General features: G+C 52.9%; 1 protein-coding gene across 3 annotated transcripts in view; it reads right to left on the reverse strand.

Annotated features, from left to right (window-relative positions):
- Window positions 1–20,000, reverse strand: part of sptan1 (spectrin alpha, non-erythrocytic 1) — a 62,062-nt gene that overhangs the window by 6,274 nt on the left and 35,788 nt on the right. For 2 of the 3 annotated variants that reach the window (XM_084449877.1, XM_084449875.1), the window contains 22 exons: window positions 19,196–19,287; window positions 18,864–19,008; window positions 18,141–18,322; window positions 17,696–17,795; window positions 16,921–17,118; window positions 16,619–16,765; window positions 15,932–16,035; window positions 14,532–14,694; window positions 14,127–14,141; window positions 11,153–11,284; window positions 10,478–10,615; window positions 10,234–10,338; window positions 8,826–9,034; window positions 7,943–8,063; window positions 7,306–7,427; window positions 6,624–6,756; window positions 5,949–6,047; window positions 5,334–5,493; window positions 4,977–5,053; window positions 4,431–4,640; window positions 4,048–4,344; window positions 217–329 (listed from right to left, as the gene is read on the reverse strand). In XM_084449877.1, coding sequence (XP_084306003.1) covers window positions 217–329; window positions 4,048–4,344; window positions 4,431–4,640; window positions 4,977–5,053; window positions 5,334–5,493; window positions 5,949–6,047; window positions 6,624–6,756; window positions 7,306–7,427; window positions 7,943–8,063; window positions 8,826–9,034; window positions 10,234–10,338; window positions 10,478–10,615; window positions 11,153–11,284; window positions 14,127–14,141; window positions 14,532–14,694; window positions 15,932–16,035; window positions 16,619–16,765; window positions 16,921–17,118; window positions 17,696–17,795; window positions 18,141–18,322; window positions 18,864–19,008; window positions 19,196–19,287 — 3,062 coding nt within the window. The remainder of the gene's footprint in view (window positions 1–216; window positions 330–4,047; window positions 4,345–4,430; window positions 4,641–4,976; window positions 5,054–5,333; window positions 5,494–5,948; window positions 6,048–6,623; window positions 6,757–7,305; window positions 7,428–7,942; window positions 8,064–8,825; window positions 9,035–10,233; window positions 10,339–10,477; window positions 10,616–11,152; window positions 11,285–14,126; window positions 14,142–14,531; window positions 14,695–15,931; window positions 16,036–16,618; window positions 16,766–16,920; window positions 17,119–17,695; window positions 17,796–18,140; window positions 18,323–18,863; window positions 19,009–19,195; window positions 19,288–20,000) is intronic. The other variant, XM_084449876.1, reaches the window with a different exon arrangement.

Below are 20,000 nucleotides of genomic sequence, written 5' to 3' on the forward strand. Positions count from 1 at the left end.
GGGGATCAATTCTTGGAGACTCCGGCCAATGAGTAAGTCGGACGGCTTTTGGGTCAGTCTGTTTTGAGCTTAAACCCTACTGTCCTACTGTCACATTTGAAAGTGTATTACCTAAACATCCAATGTTAAGAGTCATAAGACTCACCAAACCATTACTAGAGTCCTCCCACCCACAGTCTCCTGTACCTGGAGCGCCCAGGTCCCTCCCAGTCCTACCTGGTCTCCTGGAGCCACTGGTGGAAGGCGTTGGCGTGCTGAGCAAACTCCTGCCTCAGCTTGTCATTCTCCTCCTGCCTCCTCTGCTCCTTCTGAAGCTCCAGCTCACGCTCCTACAGAGAGACACAACCATGAAGAACTACAGAACCATGAAGAACTACAGAACCCAGAACCCTGAAGAACTACAGCAACACAGAGACACAACCATTTAGAAAGGCATGAGGAAAGAGCTGAACTTTTAGATTTTTTGACATCCCCAACTATAGATAATTTTAGATAGTTTATTTATCTTTAATGTATGCAGGGAATACAAGTTTGTGGAGAAAAGCATATAATTGGTCTTCAATGACCAGTGCAGTGGCTAGTTGGGCAGTGGCTAGTTGCAAAACTAGAATGGAGAAGTAAGACGCCTCCTTCCCTCCACTAGTCTGGGGGTCCACCTTGGGCAAGTGGTAGTACCCCCTAGCCCCCCTACCTGGGGTTACAGGCAAAAACCCTGATGACAAAACAACCTAAAGGAAGAGAGACCCGGCCCGGAGGAAGCCCGGGGCCCTCGTCTGGAGCCAGGCCCAGACAGAGGGCCCGCATGCGAGCGCCTGGTGGCCGGGCTTACCACGGAGCCCGGCCGGGCCCAGCCCGAATAAGCAACGTGGAAGCACCATCTCCTCCTCCATCGTCCCGTGGACCCACCACCCGCGGGAGGAATTGTCGGGGTCGGGTGCGCTGCCAACTAGGTGGCGGTGAAGGCGGGGGACACCGACGGACCGGACCCGGGCGGCAAAGGCTGGCTCTGGGGACATGGAACGTGACCTCGCTGGGGGGGAAGGAGCCGGAGCTTGTGAGGGAGGTGGAGCGATACCAATTACACCTGGTGGGGCTAACCTCCACGCACAGCACCGGCGCCGGAACCAAACTCCTGGATAGGGGTTGGACCCTGTTCTTCTCCGGAGTTGCTCACGGTATGAGGCGTAAGGCAGGTGTGGCTATACTAGCTAGCCCCCAGCTGAGCGCCTCTGTGCTGGAGTTCACCCCAGTGGACGAGAGGGTCGCCTCCCTGCGCCTTAGGACTGTGGGGGGGGGGACTCTGACTGTGGTTTGTGCTTATGCACCGAACAGCAGTTCAGAGTACTCAGCCTTCCTGCAGACCCTGAGTGGAGTCCTTTTGGGGGCTCCTGCAGGGGACTCCAGTGTCCTACTGGGGGACTTCAATGCACACGTAGGCAATGATGGAGAAACTTGGAGGGGCGTGATTGGGAGGCATGGCCACCACGATCTGAACCCGAGTGGTGTTTTGTTGTTGGACTTCTGTGCTAGTCACGGTTTGTCCATAACAAACACCATGTTCGAACACAAGGATGCCCACAAGTACACCTGGCATCAGAACACCTTAGGCCGAAGGTCGATGATCGATTTCGTTATCGTATCATCTGATCTGAGGCCATGCGTTTTGGACACTCGGGTAAAGAGAGGGGCAGAGCTGTCCACTGATCACCATCTGGTGGTGAGCTGGTTTCGATGGCGGGGGAAACTTCTGGACAGACCTGGAAAACCCAAGCGTGTAGTGAGGGTGAACTGGGAACGTCTGGAGGAAGAGCCTGTCCGGAGAGATTTCAATTGCCACCTCCGGCGGAGCTTCTCAGGCATCCCTGTGGAGGTTGGGGACATCGAGCATGAGTGGTCGGTGTTCAAAGCCTCCATTGCTGAAGCTGCGGCTGGGAGCTGTGGCCTGAGGGCCATAGGTACCTCAAGGGGCGGTAACCCTCGGACACCGTGGTGGACAGCGGTGGTGAGGGAAGCCGTCCGACTGAAGAAGGAGGCCTTCCGGGTTATGTTAGCCCGGGAGACCCCAGAAACAGTTGCAGGGTATCGACTGGCCCGGAGGGCTGCGGCTTCGGCCGTGACCAAGGCAAAGCAGCGGGTGTGGGAGTAGTTCGGAGAAACCATGGAGAAGGACTTTCGGTCGGCACCAAAGTGTTTCTGGAAGACCATCAGACACCTCAGGAAGGGAAAGCGGGGGACCATCCAAGCTGTATACAGCAAGGAGGGGACACTGCTGACCTCAACTGAGGAGGTTGTTGAGCGTTGGAAGGAGCACTTTGAGGAACTCCTGAACCCGACTAATCCACCCTCTACGATCGAGGCAGAGCCGGAAGATGATGGGGGGTCGTCAATGTCCTTGGAGGAGGTCACTGAGGTAGTCAAACAACTCCACAGTGGCAGAGCCCCAGGGACTGATGAGATCCGTCCAGAAATGCTGAAGGCGCTGGGTGTAGAGGGGCTGTCTTGGTTGACACGCCTCTGTAACATTGCGTGGAAGTCTGGGTCAGTGCCGAAGGAGTGGCAGACTGGGGTGGTGGTCCCAATATTCAAAAAAGGGGACCAGAGGGTGTGTGCAAATTATAGAGGCATCACATTACTCAGCCTCCCAGGGAAAGTTTACTCCAAGGTGCTGGAAAGGAGGGTCCGGCCGATAGTCGAACCTCAGATCGAAGAGGAACAATGCGGATTTCGTCCTGGTCGTGGAACTACCGACCAGCTCTTCACTCTCGCAAGGATCTTGGAGGGGGCTTGGGAGTTTGCCCAACCTGTCTACATGTGTTTTGTGGACTTGGAGAAGGCTTACGACCGGGTCCCCCGAGAGGTCTTGTGGAGGGTTATGCTGGAGTATGGGGTGAGGGGGTCCCTACTTAGGGCCATCCAATCCCTGTACACCCAGAGCGAGAGCTGTGTCCGGGTCCTCGGCAGTAAGTCGTCTTCCTTTCCGGTGGGTGTTGGCCTCCGCCAGGGCTGCGCTTTGTCACCAATCCTGTTTGTGGATTTCATGGACAGGATATCGAGGCATAGCCGGGGGGAGGTGGGTTTGCAGTTCGGTGAGCTGGGGATCACGTCACTGCTTTTTGCAGATGATGTGGTCCTGATGGCATCAGCTGCCTGCGACCTCCAGCACTCTCTGGATAGGTTCGCAACTGAGTGTGAAGCGGCTGGGATGAGAATAAGCACTTCTAAATCTGAGGCCATGGTTCTCAGCAGGAAACCGGTGGCCTGTCCGCTCCGAGTAGGAAATGAGTCCTTACCCCAAGTGAAGGAGTTCAAGTATCTGGGGATCTTGTTCACGAGTGAGGGAACCATGGAGAGGGAGTTTGGCTGGAGAATTGGAGCAGCTGGTGCGGTTCTGCAGTCGCTTTACCGCACTGTTGTGACGAAAAGAGAGCTGAGCCAAAAGGCAAAGCTCTCGATCTACCGGTCTATCTTCGTCCCCACCCTCACCTATGGTCATGAAGGATGGGTCATGACCGAAAGAACGAGATCACGGATACAAGCGGCCGAAATGAGTTTTCTCCGGAGGGTGGCTGGGGTCTCCCTGAGAGATCGGGTGAGAAGTTCAGTCATCCGGGAGAGACTCGGAGTAGAGTCGCTGCTCCTTTGCGTCGAAAGGAGCCAGTTGAGGTGGTTCGGGCATCTAGTGAGGATGCCTCCTGGGCGCCTCCCTAGGGAGGTGTTCCAGGCGTGTCCGGCTGGGAGGAGGCCGCGGGGTAGACCCAGGACTAGGTGGCGGGACTACATCTCCGCACTGGCCTGTGAGCGGCTAAAGATTCCCCAGGCAGAGCTGGTTGATGCTGCTAGGGAAAGGGATGTCTGGGGCCCCCTGCTGGAGCTGCTGCCTCCGCGACCCGACCCTGGATAAGCGGATGAAGATGATGATGATGATGATGATGGTCTTCAATGAGTTTAAGACCCATTTCAGATGAATGAGAGAATTCTGGAATCACTGAAGGTCACATGAGAGCCGTCTCACTGAAGAGAGACGCTAGAACACAGATCTCGCCTAACCTTGATGATCTTCTGCAGGTTCCTCCAGGTCTCCTCCAGGGCCTCCATGGTGAACCAGGTGTAGGGGTTGGATACCACCTGGTAGCTCTTGATCTGGCGGTCCAGCTCGGCCAGCTGGTTGAAGTCGGCCTGGGCGGAGCTGAGCGAGGAGCGGAAGGCCTCGTGGGCCTCGCGAAGCGCCCGGATCTCCTCCAGAGAGTTGCAGCGCACCGGGTCCGTCAAGTCCTCCTCCGCGTTCTCGAACCAGCTGTTGAACGCCGACGCTTTCTTGGCGAAGGTCAGGAACAAGTCTTCCACCTGGGGAGAGGAGGAAGGAGGCGTTAGTAGAAGGAAAGAGATCTACAGTGTCACAACATGGCCGTCACTATAGTCTGGTGTCAGACCTTCCTGAAGTGCTCCTGGGCTTCCAGAAGCTTCTTCTTGCGGGCCACAGAGTTGGAGAGCAGCTGGTTCCAGCGCTTCATGAGGGCGGCGTGACGCGCCTCGATGGCCTTGGACTGGACGTGTTTGGCGGCCAGCAGCTGGTCCTTGAGGGCCGTGATGTTGGTGATGCCCTCCTGCTGGAAGGCCTGAAGACCTGCGTCGAACGTCTCCTGCAGACGGACAGAGAAGAGGAGCCATGATGATGATGATGATTGGACAGTAGGAAGCAGCCACTTGATTGGTCAAGCCCCAGTTTGCAGACTGTAGATATTCGAACCTTGTACCATCTAGCTTTATTTCAATACATTAAAAGTATACAGGTGTATTTGGAAACAATCAATTCTGAGTAGCGTTTTGAATTCTGATTGAAGTAAGGACTGTTTAAGGAAGAGGAGGAGCCAATGAGTTTATACAAGTGAAAAAGGGCACAGTCACTCAACATGAGGGGATACTTGAAGCCGATTATGCTAATTTGTTTATTAGTGAAAAAGACAACATTCCCACACCTGTTTGGTAAGCAGAGTCTGCACAGAAGAGAGGTCTCTGCCGTAGTCATCAGTCTTCAGACTGTTCTCCTTCTCCCCTGAACACACAGAGAGATCATAAAAACGTGTCAGCGTTTAGAAAACGAATATGAAAACGTGTCAGCGTTTAGAAAACGAATATGAAAACGTGTCAGCGTTTAGAAAACGAATATGAAAACGTGTCAGCGTTTAGAAAACGAATATGAAAACGTGTCAGCGTTTAGAAAACGAATATGAAAACGTGTCAGCGTTTAGAAAACGAATATGAAAACGTGTCAGCGTTTAGAAAACGAATATGAAAACGTGTCAGCGTTTAGAAAACGAAAGTGAGAAGCGCACCGATCCAGGACTCGACCACGTCGGCCTTCCAGTTGAACTGCAGGAAGGCGGAGTTCTCGTCCAGCTTGGCCTTCCTCTGGGCGGCGGCGCGCTCCAGCTCAGACACCTTCCCCCTCAAAGCCTTCATCTTCGCACTGATGTTGTCCACGTGGTGGTTGTTCTGTTAGCGGGACACGCCGCGCGCACACGGACACACACACACACACACACACACGAACACACACAAACATGAACACACACACACCGTTAGTTACCGATCAAGTTCTGCAAATTAATTTGTAAAATGTGGCGATCAAGGTTCAACATGTCTTAAGCCTTAAGGTCTAAACTATAGACTGAACACTCAAGGGGTTGATCCTGAGTTACTGGACCTGTGGTTCTGAGTGTTGTATTACTGGACCTGTGGTTCTGAGTGTTGTATTACTGGACCGGTACCTGTGGTTCTGAGTGTTGTATTACTGGACCTGTGGTTCTGAGTGTTGTATTACTGGACCTGTGGTTCTGAGTGTTGTATTACTGGACCTGTGGTTCTGAGTGTTGTTTTACTGGACCTGTGGTTCTGAGCGTTGTGTTACTGGACCTGTGGTTCTGAGTGTTGTGTTACTGGACCGGTACCTTGTTGATGAGCTCCTCCCCGTTGGAGCACACGTCGCTGACCCGGTCCCTGTGCACCGTGAAGTCCGTCTCAAACGCCTCCTGCTTCTTCAGCAGGCCCTGGACAGAGAGAGAGACACTTTCTAATCAGGACGTTCAAGGTTTGAACACACAGGGGACAATTGTGAGCGTCTTCAGTCAAAGTGCTTAGTTTTCCTGTTCAAAAAGCACTTAGTTGGTCTACCTGAGGGTCCTCTAGAATGAGTCTGAAGTGGAATTAGTGATTAGAAAGTTTTTGAATGCAAGTTCCAACCAAACCTACTGTAACAACTTAATTATGACTGTTGGGCGCAGCTCGCTGCTGAGACTCACACACCTGCATGGCAGCTAGCGTGTCCCCACAGAGACTGTCCCTAGCGTGTCCCCACAGAGACTGTCCCTAGCGTGTCCCCACAGAGACTGTCCCCCGCGTGTCCCCAGACAGACTGTCCCCAGCGTGTCCCCACAGACAGACTGTCCCCAGCGTGTCCCCACAGACAGACTGTCCCCAGCGTGTCCCCACAGACAGACTGTCCCCAGCGTGTCCCCACAGACAGACAGACAGACAGACAGACAGACAGACAGACAGACAGACAGACAGACAGACAGACAGACAGACAGACAGACAGACAGACAGACTGTCCCCAGCAGACTGACCTGCACGGCGGCCAGCGTGTCCCCGTAGTCGTCACTGCCCACCAGGTTGAGCTTCTCGTTGATCCAGGCCTCCTCCTCCTCCACGTTGGCCACGAACTGCTGGTACTCCAACGACTCCTCCAGCCTCTGACCTCTGAGAGAGACAACAACAACATTACTAGAGACTCCTCCAGCCTCTGACCTCTGAGGAGAGACAACAACAACAACAACATTACTCTAGAGACTCCTCCAGCCTCTGACCTCTGAGGAGAGACAACAACAACATTACTAGAGACTCCTCCAGCCTCTGGCCTCTGAGGAGAGACACACACACACACACACACAACAACATTACTCTAGAGACTCCTCCAGCCTCTGGCCTCTGAGAGAGACAAGAACAACAACATTACTCTAATGTACACCCAGTCACACATGTACATGTAAACATACAAATGACAGTGAAGCTGTTTTTGTGCTTCCCTGTGGAACATGTAGGGGCGGGGCCTATGCCCTCCCATTGCTCTCTGTAAAGCGACTTGTGTTGCCTCTGTGTATGAAATGCGCTATATAAATAAAGTTTGATTTGATTTAAATAACTACATTTAGAACGTGCATGAAACCTCCATGGGAGTGAATGAATGGGAGATTCACGTCCGGAACCCGAGCCATTCTAAAGGTGTGCGTCTCTCTACACCAGTCTGACCTCGCTGAGGCCAGGTCCTTCAGCTCCTTCCAGTGGTCCACGAACTGGGCCAGTCTCTGCTGGATCTCCTCCTGCCCGATGGTGTTGTCATCAGACAGCTTCTTCCCTGTGTCCAGCACAGACTACACACACACACACACACACACACACACACACACACACACACACACACACACACACACACACACACACACACACACACACACAGTCTCAGATGTGCAGCGCAGCGGTATGCTATACATTCCCCAGCTGTTACACCCTATCAGCACTCATGGAATGCCTCTTGTCCAATCAAACTACTTGGTTGGAAGTAACTGTTGTATAAAGAATGAGAATGTTCTGGAAATTCTGGAGTTTTGGAAGCATTCCCCGTTAATATGTAGCTAGTTGTATCAGGGCTGAGCCCCCGGGTGGGTCAGGGTTAGGGTTAGGGCGTGTCTCTGACCTGAATGGGCCCTGGTGGGTTAGGGTCAGGGTTAGGGCGTGTCTCTGACCTGAATGGGCCCTGGTGGGTCAGGGTCAGGGCCCTGGTGGGTCAGGGTCAGGGTTAGGGCCCTGGTGGGTTAGGGTCAGGGTTAGGGCCCTGGTGGGTTAGGGTCAGGGTTAGGGCGTGTCAGGGTTAGGGCGTGTCTCTGACCTGAATGGCGGGCTCGTGGGCCCCCAGCTCTGCCTCCAGCCTCTTGTGCTTCTTCCTCAGGTTCTGAACTCCAGTCAAATCACGTCCGTAGTCCTCCGAGCTCACAAGCAGCTTCTTCTCCCTGAGGGGGGAGAGAGAGAGAGAGAGAGGAAGTAGGACAACTAGTTAAAGTATCCATCTATCTATCCATCTCTCTCTCTATCCATCTCTCTCTATCCATCTCTCTATCCATCTCTCTCTATCCATCTCTCTATCCATCTCTCTCTATCCACTTCTCTCTCTCTCTATCCATCTCTCTCTATCCATCTCTCTATCCATATCTCTCTATCCATCTCTCTATCCATCTCTCTATCCATCTCTCTATCCATCTCTCTCTATCCATCTCTCTATCCATCTCTCTATCCATCTCTCTCTATCCATCTCTCTCTATCCATCTCTCTCTATCCATCTCTCTATCCATCTCTCTCTATCCATCTCTCTATCCATCTCTCTATCCATCTCTCTATCCATCTCTCTCTATCCATCTCTCTCTCTATCCATCTCTCTCTCTCCATCTCTCTCTCTATCCACCTCTCTCTATCCATCTCTCTCTATCCATCTCTCTCTATCCATCTCTCTATCCATCTCTCTATCTATCTCTCTATCCATCTCTCTCTATCCCTCTCTCTCTATCCATCTCTCTCTATCCATCTCTCTCTCTATCCCTCTCTCTCTATCCATCTCTCTCTATCCATCTCTCTCTATCCCTCTCTCTCTATCCATCTCTCTCTATCCATCTCTCTCCATCCATCTATCAATCTGTCTCCGTCCGTCTATCTAATAGTTGAGGGCCTTGGCTCGTTAGACGCTGTTCCCTCTGTGCCTCCAGGGGGCGCTGTCTCACTTGATCCAGGACTCCTCGTCGTCCAGGTCCCTGAAGAACTGGTGCAGGCGGTGCGACTCGTTCAGCCTGGCGCGGCGCCCGCCGGCCATGCTCTTGATCTTGGCGAAGCGTGCGTTGACGGCGTCGCGCTTGTCCTTGACCACCGTGGTGTCAAAGGCGATGCTGCCCATCAGGCTGTCGGCCTGGCCGTTCAGGTCCTTCAGACGGTCCTGAGGGGAGAGAGGGGAGAGACCAGTCAGGAGAGAGGAGTCAGGAGAGACCAGTCAGGAGAGAGGAGTCAGGAGAGAGAAGTCAGGAGAGGAGTCAGGAGAGAGGAGTCAGGAGAGAGGAGTCAGGAGAGACAAGTCAGGAGAGACAAGTCAGGAGAGAGGAGTCAGGAGAGAGGAGTCAGGAGAGAGGGGAGAGACCAGTCAGGAGAGAGAGGTCAGGAGAGAGGAGTCAGGAGAGAGGAGTCAGGAGAGGAGTCAGGAGAGAGGAGTCAGGAGAGAGGAGTCAGGGAGAGAGGAGTCAGGAGAGAGGAGTCAGGAGAGAGGAGTCAGGAGAGACAAGTCAGGAGAGAGGAGTCAGGAGAGAAGAGGGGAGAGAGGAGTCAGGAGAGAGGAGTCAGGAGAGACAAGTCAGGAGAGAGGAGTCAGGGAGAGAGGAGTCAGGAGAGAGGAGTCAGGAGAGAGGAGTCAGGAGAGAGGAGTCAGGAGAGAGGAGTCAGGAGAGAGGAGTCAGGAGAGACAAGTCAGGAGAGAGGAGTCAGGAGAGAGGAGTCAGGAGAGAGGAGTCAGGAGAGACAAGTCAGGAGAGAGGAGTCAGGGAGAGAGGAGTCAGGAGAGACAAGTCAGGAGAGAGGAGTCAGGAGAGACAAGTCAGGAGAGACAAGTCAGGAGAGAGGAGTCAGGAGAGACAAGTCAGGAGAGACAAGTCAGGAGAGAGGAGTCAGGAGAGAGGAGTCAGGAGAGACAAGTCAGGAGAGACAAGTCAGGAGAGAGGAGTCAGGAGAGAGGAGTCAGGAGAGAGGAGTCAGGAGAGAGGAGTCAGGAGAGACAAGTCAGGGAGAGAGGAGTCAGGAGAGAGGCAGCCATCGCCAAATGTGGCTTGACGTGTGTGACCTCGTGGGCAGAGATGCGTTACCTCATGGGCAGAGATGTGTTACCTCGTGGGCAGAGATGTGTTACCTCGTGGGCAGAGATGTGTTACCTCATGGGCAGAGATGTGTGACCTCATGGGCAGAGATGTGTTACCTCATGGGCAGAGATGCGTTACCTCATGGGCAGAGATGTGTGACCTCATGGGCAGAGATGTGTGACCTCATGGGCAGAGATGTGTGACCTCATGGGCAGAGATGTGTGACCTCATGGGCAGAGATGTGTTACCTCATGGGCAGAGATGTGTTACCTCATGGGCAGAGATGCGTTACCTCGTGGGCAGAGATGTCCGCTTCCAGCAGCTGATGCTTCTTCAGAAGGTTGTTGACGGAGGCCAGATCCTTCCCATAATCCTCGGAGGCCAGAAGGGCCTCCACCTGCAGGGCCAAGAGGAAGACGAGGGTCAGACACACTGGTCACCATTTTGTTTTTCTTCTTTCAACACATATTCTCTCAATCTTAATTAGTGAACTGGAGGTGGTTTCATTTGCATAATTCAAAGCGTTTCTTGTTTACCTCAGAGAGCCAGAAGTCAAAGTCCTTGATGCCGGTGTTGAAGTTCTGCTGCTTGTTCGCCTCCTTCAGCTTCTGGCTCTTCTCTGCAGACTTGTTGACCAGGAACTGCCACTGCTCGTCCAGCGCGTTGAGACGCACCTGGGGTCGGATACGCTCGTTAAGACGGCTGCTTTTACTTCCAGGAATATAACAATACTAACAATACTAAGGTTTAGTTCCAGGAATATAACAATACTAACAATACTAAGGTTAAGTTCCAGGAATATAACAATACTAACAATACTAAGGTTTAGTTCCAGGAATATAACAATACTAAGGTTCTTGCCAAATGCCGCTAAAAACTTTTATGGGACGGCAATATGTAGAATGTTTACAAGGGGCGAGTTCAGCCCAGACGAAGCGTTTATTGAACCGGAAACGGTGGTGCGTCGAACACCCTGTGTGTTACAAGTGTTGCACCTATGGCAGCTGAGCAGATATGGCGGGGTTTATATATATCAGTCTGCTGATTGGGTAACACCTCTGACACACCCACCAAACGAGAGAAAACCCGCCTCAAAGTCTGTTTCTCACAGTTTCGAGGAGACATGTTGTTCAACCCGTAAACTGTAGCAAAACGGTGCGCTGGGTTTCCAGACTGAACTCGCCCGGGAGGAGGCGTGGCGGCCGGCTCACCTTGACGGCGTCTTCGCTGCCGGCGCAGGCGCCCCTCTGGATCAGGGCGTTGCCCGTGTCGATGACCCCGCGGATGCGGTCTGCGTTGGCGTGCAGCTCCGCCTCGAAGGCCTGGTGCTTCTGGTGCTTGCTCTGTGAGGGGAGGGGGCGGAGCCAGAGAGGGCGAGGGGGCGGAGAGAGAGAGGGGGCGAGGGAGAGAGAGAGGGCGAGGGAGAGGAGACAGAGAGGGAGAGGGGGCGTGAGCAGGAGGGGGCAGAGCCAGAGAGGACGAGGGGGTGGAGAGAGGGCGAGGGAGAGGGGGCGGAGAGAGAGAGGGCGAGAGAGAGAGAGAGGGCGAGGGAGAGGGGGTGGAGTCAGAGAGGGCGAGGGAGAGAGAGAGAGGGGGTGAACTACTAAGCAGACTGATCTGTCGCTGGTGTCCATTCAGGGAAGTGTGTGACTGTGCTTCATTCCAGTTCTATGTTGTTACCAAACATAATGTTTTATTACAATGTAGTTACTGGAATAAGCGCACTTTGAAGAGTGACTGAGAATAGAAGTGTGTTACTAATTCATCATTTAGGATGCAGAATGTGTGTTTTATAGAACTACCGTTCCCAAACTAGAGCTGAGATGAACGAAGGGAGTTCAAAAAAGGTGAAATTCAGACACCAGTGAAACGAGACGAAGACAGTGCTTCATAAACACCAGTGACAAACGTGAACAGACACAATAAACCAGTGACAAACATCAAATGGAGGTGGAGCGCATCCGTGACAAAATGCTTTCACAGCTATCTGGAGGAAAAGAGGGTCTTTCCCAGAAGTCATTCCACAGTTTGTAGCTGAACGCGCCCAGAGAGAGGAGGAGAGACTGAACACAGACTGAACACACAGACTGAACACACAGACTGAACACACAGACTGAACACACAGCTGTCTGATGCTTCTCTAGCAGGGCTGCAGAAACCTGTCCATGTAATCAATCATGTCAATTATCAGATTAGTCTACCAGCTTTCTTTTCTTTCTTTTTTACCTGTGACGCATCCCTTACTTTCAAGATTCACTTCTGCATCCAAAAGTGTGGGAGTACCTCCATCTGCAATCAAACTATATCTACCTCCATCTGCCATCAAACTATATCTACCTCCATCTGCAATCAAACTATATCTACCTCCATCTGCAATCAAACTATATCTACCTCCAACTGCAATCAAGCTATATCTACCTCCAACTGCAATCAAGCTATATCTACCTCCAACTGCAATCAAGCTATATCTACCTCCAACTGCAATCAAGCTATATCTACCTCCAACTGCAATCAAGCTATATCTACCTCCATCTGCAATCAAGCTATCTCTACCTCCAACTGCAATCAAACTATATCTACCTCCAACTGCAATCAAGCTATATCTACCTCCAACTGCAATCAAACTATATCTACCTCCATCTGCAATCAAGCTATATCTACCTCCAACTGCAATCAAGCTATATCTACCTCCAACTGCAATCAAACTATATCTACCTCCATCTGCAATCAAGCTATATCTACCTCCAACTGCAATCAAGCTATATCTACCTCCAACTGCAATCAAACTATATCTACCTCCATCTGCAATCAAGCTATATCTACCTCCAACTGCAATCAAGCTATATCTACCTCCATCTGCAATCAAACTATATCTACCTCCATCTGCAATCAAGCTATATCTACCTCCAACTGCAATCAAACTATATCTACCTCCATCTGCAATCAAACTATATCTACCAAAATGACTTCCTGAGAACAGGATTTACCAAGGTAGGAGGCGTTGAGCTAGGAGGCGCTAAGCTATGAGGCGTTGAGCTATGAGGCGTTCAGCTAGGAGGCGTTCAGCTAGGAGGCGTTGAGCTAGGAGGCGTTCAGCTAGGAGGCGTTGAGCTAGGAGGCGTTGAGCTAGGAGGCGTTGAGCTAGGAGGCGTTGAGCTAGGAGGCGTTGGGCTAGGAGGCGTTGAGCTAGGAGGCGTTGGGCTAGGAGGCGTTGAGCTAGGAGGCGTTGAGCTAGGAGGCGTTCAGCTAGGAGGCGTTGAGCTAGGAGGCGTTGAGCTAGGAGGCGTTGAGCTAGGAGGCGTTGAGCTAGGAGGCGTTGAGCTAGGAGGCGTTGAGCTAGGAGGCGTTGAGCTAGGAGGCGTTGAGCTAGGAGGCGCTGAGCTACGAGGCGTTGAGCTAGGAGGCGTTCAGCTAGGAGGCGTTGAGCTAGGAGGCGTTGAGCTAGGAGGCGTTGAGCTAGGAGGCGTTGAGCTAGGAGGCGTTCAGCTAGGAGGCGTTCAGCTAGGAGGCATTGAGCTAGGAGGCGTTCAGCTAGGAGGCGTTCAGCTAGGAGGCGTTCAGCTAGGAGGCGTTGAGCTAGGAGGCGTTCAGCTAGGAGGCGTTGAGCTAGGAGGCGTTGAGCTAGGAGGCGTTGAGCTAGGAGGCGTTGAGCTACGAGGCGTTCAGCTAGGAGGCGTTGAGCTAGGAGGCAAAGCAGAACTCTTCTCAGGTCTCCTCCTCTCTTAGGCTCCTCACCTGAGGTTCAGGTTCTCATTCAAAAGCAATTCTATGTCACTTTAGTCAGAATATGGCAAAAGAATCCAGATTTGATAGAATGCTGTTTCAAGAACATGAACTAACAACAAGCCAAAGTGTGGAGTGAGTCTGCAGACGACCCTCAAACATCCCTGCCACAAAAAACAAGACAAGAAAACAAAGTATGGAAGCCACACCCAGGAACTAGGAAGTTGCTGGAGAATAAAACAGAACTACAACTATAAAAAAAATGTGCTTTTGGATACAAGATGGCGACAAAAGAACGAGACAAAACCCAAATAAAAGGAGGCAGCAGCAGCAGCAGCGCCGAGGCAGATGGAGACGCAGGATGGACAGGATGACCGCGTCTGGGACACACAAGGCAGGACGAGGACACACGGACAGACTAACCTACAGCTGTTAGTTTAACCCACACGCTACTCAACTTACCAGCAGCTTGGACAGCTATAAACAGACAACAAGAGAAGAGAGATTCAGTCTCACACTCTGACGGGGGGGGAGGAACAGCAGGGTTAAAGGTCATTGTTAACAAGGGGGGGAACAGGACAGGGCATTGGGGGATTAAAACTGGACGTTACACGCAACACGCTGCCTACCCTCCTAACACACAACATCCTTCCACAGAGAGAGATATTATTGATAAATTAGCATTTGAAGCCCTGATCACAAACATGTGTGAGCTGGAGGTTCAGGGAGGCTCTGGAACATTCTGCACCTTAACTATCACTTGAGGGTCCCATGTTTAATCACGTCCTGTCAACTCTACGGTACGCGATCTAAATCTCTGGATGAAGACTACCCCCCCCCTGGCGCGAGCGCGAGCCGGCCGCCCACCTGGATGTTGGTGGGGTCTTTGTAGGACTCGTCGGTGGCGGTCTGGAGCTTCTCGCTGATCCACGCCTCGATCTCGTCCACGTCACGGCTGAACTGCTGCAGCGTCTGGGACTCGCCCAGCTTGGACCGCTTCTCGATCATCTGGGCCTTCAGACGCCGCCACCTGCCCAGGGGGAGAGACATGAGGTCAGGGACGAGCAGCGCCAAGGACACGCTAAGAACACACGCTAACACGCACCTAAGAACACACGCTAACACGCACCTAAGAACACACGCTAACACACACCTAAGAACACACGCTTACACACACCTAAGAACACAGGCTAACACACACCTAAGAACACACGCTAACACACACCTAAGAACACACGCTAACACACACCTAAGAACACACGCTAACACACACCTAAGAACACACGCTAAGACGCACCTGCCCAGGAACACACGCTAACACACACACGTTCCCCAAGCCCTACCTGTCCAGGACCTCGTTAGTCCTACCTGTCCAGGACCTCGTTAGTCGTACCTGTCCAGGACCTCGTTAGTCCTACCTGTCCAGAACCTCGTTAGTCCTACCTGTCCAGGACCTCGTTAGTCCTACCTGTCCAGGACCTCGTTAGCCCTACCTGTCCAGGACCTCGTTAGCCCTACCTGTCCTGTCCAGGACCTCGTTAGTCGTACCTGTCCAGGACCTCGTTAGTCCTACCTGTCCAGAACCTCGTTAGCCCTACCTGTCCAGGACCTCGTTAGCCCTACCTGTCCAGGACCTCGTTAGCCCTACCTGTCCAGGACCTCGTTAGCCCTACCTGTCCAGGACCTCGTTAGTCCTACCTGTCCAGGACCTCGTTAGTCCTACCTGTCCAGGACCTCGTTAGTCCTACCTGTCAGAACCTCGTTAGTCCTACCTGTCCAGGACCTCGTTAGTCCTACCTGTCCAGGACCTCGTTAGCCCTACCTGTCCAGGACCTCGTTAGTCCTACCTGTCCAGGACCTCGTTAGTCCTACCTGTCAGGACCTCGTTAGTCCTACCTGTCCAGAACCTCGTTAGTCCTACCTGTCCAGAACCTCGTTAGTCCTACCTGTCCAACCCCTCGTTAGTCCTACCTGTCCAGGACCTCGTTAGTCCTACCTGTCCAGGACCTCGTTAGTCCTACCTGTCCAGGACCTCGTTAGTCCTACCTGTCCAGGACCTCGTTAGGAGGACCTCGTTAGTCCTACCTGTCCAGGACCTCGTTAGTCCTACCTGTCCAGCCCCTCGTTAGGACCTCGTTAGTCCTACCTGTCCAGAACCTCGTTAGTCCTACCTGTCCTGTCCAGGACCTCGTTAGTCCTACCTGTCCTGTCCAGGACCTCGTTAGTCCTACCTGTCCAGCCCCTCGTTAGGACCTCGTTAGTCGTACCTGTCCAGAACCTCGTTGCGCCGGTTGAAGATCTCAGGCTTGGCGTAGTGGTCGGCTCCGATCAGCTGGTCAGCGAAGGATTGCAGGGCGGCGATCTTCTCCTCCTACAGGACACAATAATGACCTCATTAACACTACAGTGTTCAGAGGGGTGGGGGTTATAATGACCTCATTAACACTACAGTGATGTTAGTGTTTAGAATGGGATGCTGTCTCAACTATTGAACCAGTAAAATAACGTATCTCAAACGTTGGATTGGTTATTTTTGAACACCAGGGTCACGGCAGGTGTGTGTTTGACTGTATTTCCCAGTGATCACTGTGAACTCAATCAAGCGCTTGTGTGACGTCAGCGGACGGTCAGGATGCATGTATACGACGGCCTTGACCTCTTCTGAGACCCTACAACACTTACTAGGTTGTGACCTGTGACCTCTGAGCATGTCAACGCTAGCCCCCTGGGAGGGGAGTGTGAGCCCACCTGACCTGTGACCTCTGAGCATGTCAACGCTAGCCCCCTGGGAGGGGAGTGACCTGTGACCTCTGAGCATGTCAACGCTAGCCCCCTGGGAGGGGAGTGACCTGTGACCTCTGAGCATGTCAACGCTAGCCCCCTGGGAGGGGAGTGTGACCTGTGACCTCTGAGCATGTCAACGCTAGCCCCCTGGGAGGGGAGTGTGAGCCCACCTGCACGTTGATGGCCTTGTCGAAGTCCTCGTGCTTCTTGATGAGGGCCTCCACGCTGTCCAGGGAGTCGCCCTTGTCGTCGCTGGCCAGGAACGCCTCGCGGGCCGCCATCCAGTTCTCCGCCTGCTCACAGTCCCTGTTGAACAGCTGTGGAGGGAGGGGGGAGGGGTTACTTTACACACCTTCTACCCAGAAAACCCTCATCTGGAGGTTTTGGTACATCTGGCTACAACGATACCAGGTCTACCAGGCTCAGAATGCGGGTGTGTTTGCTAGTTCCCGGCTCAACGCCCCCCTGGTACCTGGAGCTCCAGACACTGGTCCAGCATCATGCGGCGCTGCACCCAGGCCTTCTCCAGGTCGGCGCGCTCGTGGTCCAGCGCCTCCAGCTTCTGCTGGATCTCCGGGCTGGCGTAGTGACCGCGCGCCAGCAGCTGCTGCCCAAACTGCTCGAAGGCCTGGAAGGTTCCGGCGCGGGCGTCGATCTCAGTACGGTGCTCCTGGAGGGGGAGAGAGAGGAGAGGTGAGAGAGATTCTACACATTTTACAAGTTGTGTGTCTGTGTGTGTGTGTGTGTGAGAGTCTGTGAGTGTGTGTGTGTGTATGTGTATGTGTATGTGTGAGTGTGTGTGAGTGTGTGTGAGTGTGTGTGTGTGTGTGTGTGAGTGTGTGAGTGTGTGTGTGAGTGTGTGAGTGTGTGAGTGTGTGAGTGTGTGAGTGTGTGTGTGAGTGTGTGTGTGTGTGTGAGTGTGTGTGAGTGTGTGTGAGTGTGTGTGAGTGTGTGTGAGTGTGTGTGAGTGTGTGTGAGTGTGAGTGTGTGTGTGAGTGTGTGTGTGTGTGTGTGTGAGCGTGTGTGTGTGTGTGTGTGTGTATGTGAGTGTGTGTGTGTGTGTGAGTGTGTGTGTGAGTGTGTGTGTGTGAGAGAGTGTGTGTGTGTGTGTGTGAGAGTGTGTGAGTGTGTGTGTGTGTGAGTGTGTGTGTGTGTGTGAGTGTGTGTGTGTGTGAGTGTGTGTGTGTGTGTGTGTGTGTGTGTGTGTGTGTGTGTGTGTGTGTGTGTGTGTGTGAGTGTGTGTGTACCTGGTGTCTCTCCAGCAGAGCCTCAGCTCCGGTGACGTCCTTGGCCAGCTCCTCGGAGGAGACCAGACCTCGGATCCCGTTGATCCAGGACATCAGGTCTCTGAAACAGACGACTAACATCACAACTCTCTCCTCTCTCCTCTCTAACATCACAACTCTCTCCTCTCTAACATCACAACTCTCTCCTCTCTAACATCACAACTCTCTCCTCTCTAACATCACAACTCTCTCCTCTCTAACATCACAACTCTCTCCTCTTTACTCTCTAACATTCCTCTCCTCATCACTCTCTTCCACAGACTTGAGTTTTGTCCCACAGTCGATGAAATCTGAGGCAGGTTATTAAAATGGAGGTCGTCCGTCTGTTCTATGAGATGTACCCACCACCAGTGCTCAGTTAATTGCTCCCCCCTCCCCCGTCCCCCCTGTACCCCCCCCTCCTCACCTGAAGTCGGAGAGGAAGCGTTGCAGGTCGTGGGAGTTGCCCAGCTTGTCCTTGCGCTGGTCGGCCCGTCCCACCAGGCTGCTCCACGCCGTGTTCAGCTCCGTGCACTTCTCCTGGATATCATCCACCGCCTCGGGGTGGGACTGGATCAGACGCTCCGCCGTCTCCCCCAGGGAGTTCACCTGGGAGGGGGGGGGGAGACGAGGACACGGGGAGGACGAGGACACGGGGAGGACGAGGACACGGGGAGGACGAGGACACGGAGAGGACGAGGACATGGACAGAGGATGAAGAGCCAGCAGGGGATCAGATGGGTATTGCTAACGGATCTGGGATAAACTGATTTAAAGGTACAGTGTGTAGTTTTTGGCGACACGGTGAAAATAAAATGAACAGATTTGCCAGAAATTGAATTTCATAAGTATGTTTGAATTAGTGTACAATCGCATGAAAATAAGAACTGTTGCATTTTCCTCACCTCAGAATGAGCCCTTTATATCTACATCTACAACATGGCAGCCTTCATGGAGCGGGTCCTTCCATAGAGGCCGCCATGTTGAATTCAATGTAATTGTGTTGAGTTGGTTGCAATATGCAACCTCACCACTAGATGTCGGCAAAAACTACACACTGCCCCTTTAAATGGAACATTGTCTGTTACTGGTTTGTGAGAGAAGGTGTGTGTGTGTGTGTGTGTTTATGAGAGAGTTCCTGTTATCTCACCTTGTCTCCCAGGGCGGCCAGGTCTCTCTCGAAGCCCTCGTGTTTGCGCTGCAGAGCCTGAACGCTGGCCAGGTCGTGGCCGTAGTTATCGGTGTTCAGGGCCTGGTTCTTCTCCTCGATCCACTCCTTCGTCTCGTCAGCGTCCCTGGAAAGAACCGGAACAGAACAGGAACGCACCACTCAGCATCTCACAGCTCTGACTGAGACGCATCTCAGATGGGCTCAGTGGTCCAGCTTGCAATAAGGGCTGTTAATGTGTGTGTGTGTGTGTGTGTGTGTGTGTGTGCATGTGTGCATGTGTGCGTGTGTGTGCGTGCGTGTGTGTGTCCCACCTGTGGAACCTCTGCACCTCGTGGGCGCTCCCCAGCATGTTGCTCCTCTCCTCAGCCAGCTGCTGCAGGGACCGCCAGCGATTATTCAGCTCCTAAAACCGGCCCCCACACACACCCCGTTATGAGACGGTCCAGATCTGACCCGCCCCCACACACACCCCGTTATGAGACGGTCCAGATCTGATCCACCCCCACACACAGTCCGTTATGAGACGGTCCAGATCAAACAGGCCCCCCCCAACATATACCCCGTTATGAGACGGTCCAGATCTGACCCACCCCCACACACACCCCGTTATGAGACGGTCCAGATCTGACCCACCCCCACACACACCCCGTTATGAGACGGTCCAGATCTGACCCACCCCCACACACACCCCGTTATGAGACGGTCCAGATCTAACCAGCCCCCCCCACACACACCCCGTTATGAGACGGTCCAGATCTAACCGGCCCCCACACACACCCCGTTATGAGACGGTCCGGATCTGACCCGCCCCAACACCCCGTTACTATCCTTACTTGCAATTAAGTACGCAATTAAGCAATTGATTGCAATTATGAGGGTCGTTCACATTCAAACTTACAAAACCAATTCAGTCTTAACAATTCACAGTGCTTGTTGATTTAGTTATGTTGTGCAAATTCGATCCAGACAGCAGAACAATGGAGGAGAACAAAGACCTTGGACAGTGTGTCCACAGAGGAAGTGACACGGTGAGTCAGACAGGAAGCTGGTTGCAGGGTAATGGGTTAGGGTTGGGTAGTTAAGGTAAGGTAAGGACAACGCACAGGATATTGGGGA

Source organism: Borostomias antarcticus (genome assembly GCF_949987555.1).
Source record: "Borostomias antarcticus genome assembly, chromosome: 2".
NCBI lineage: Eukaryota > Metazoa > Chordata > Actinopteri > Stomiiformes > Stomiidae > Borostomias > Borostomias antarcticus.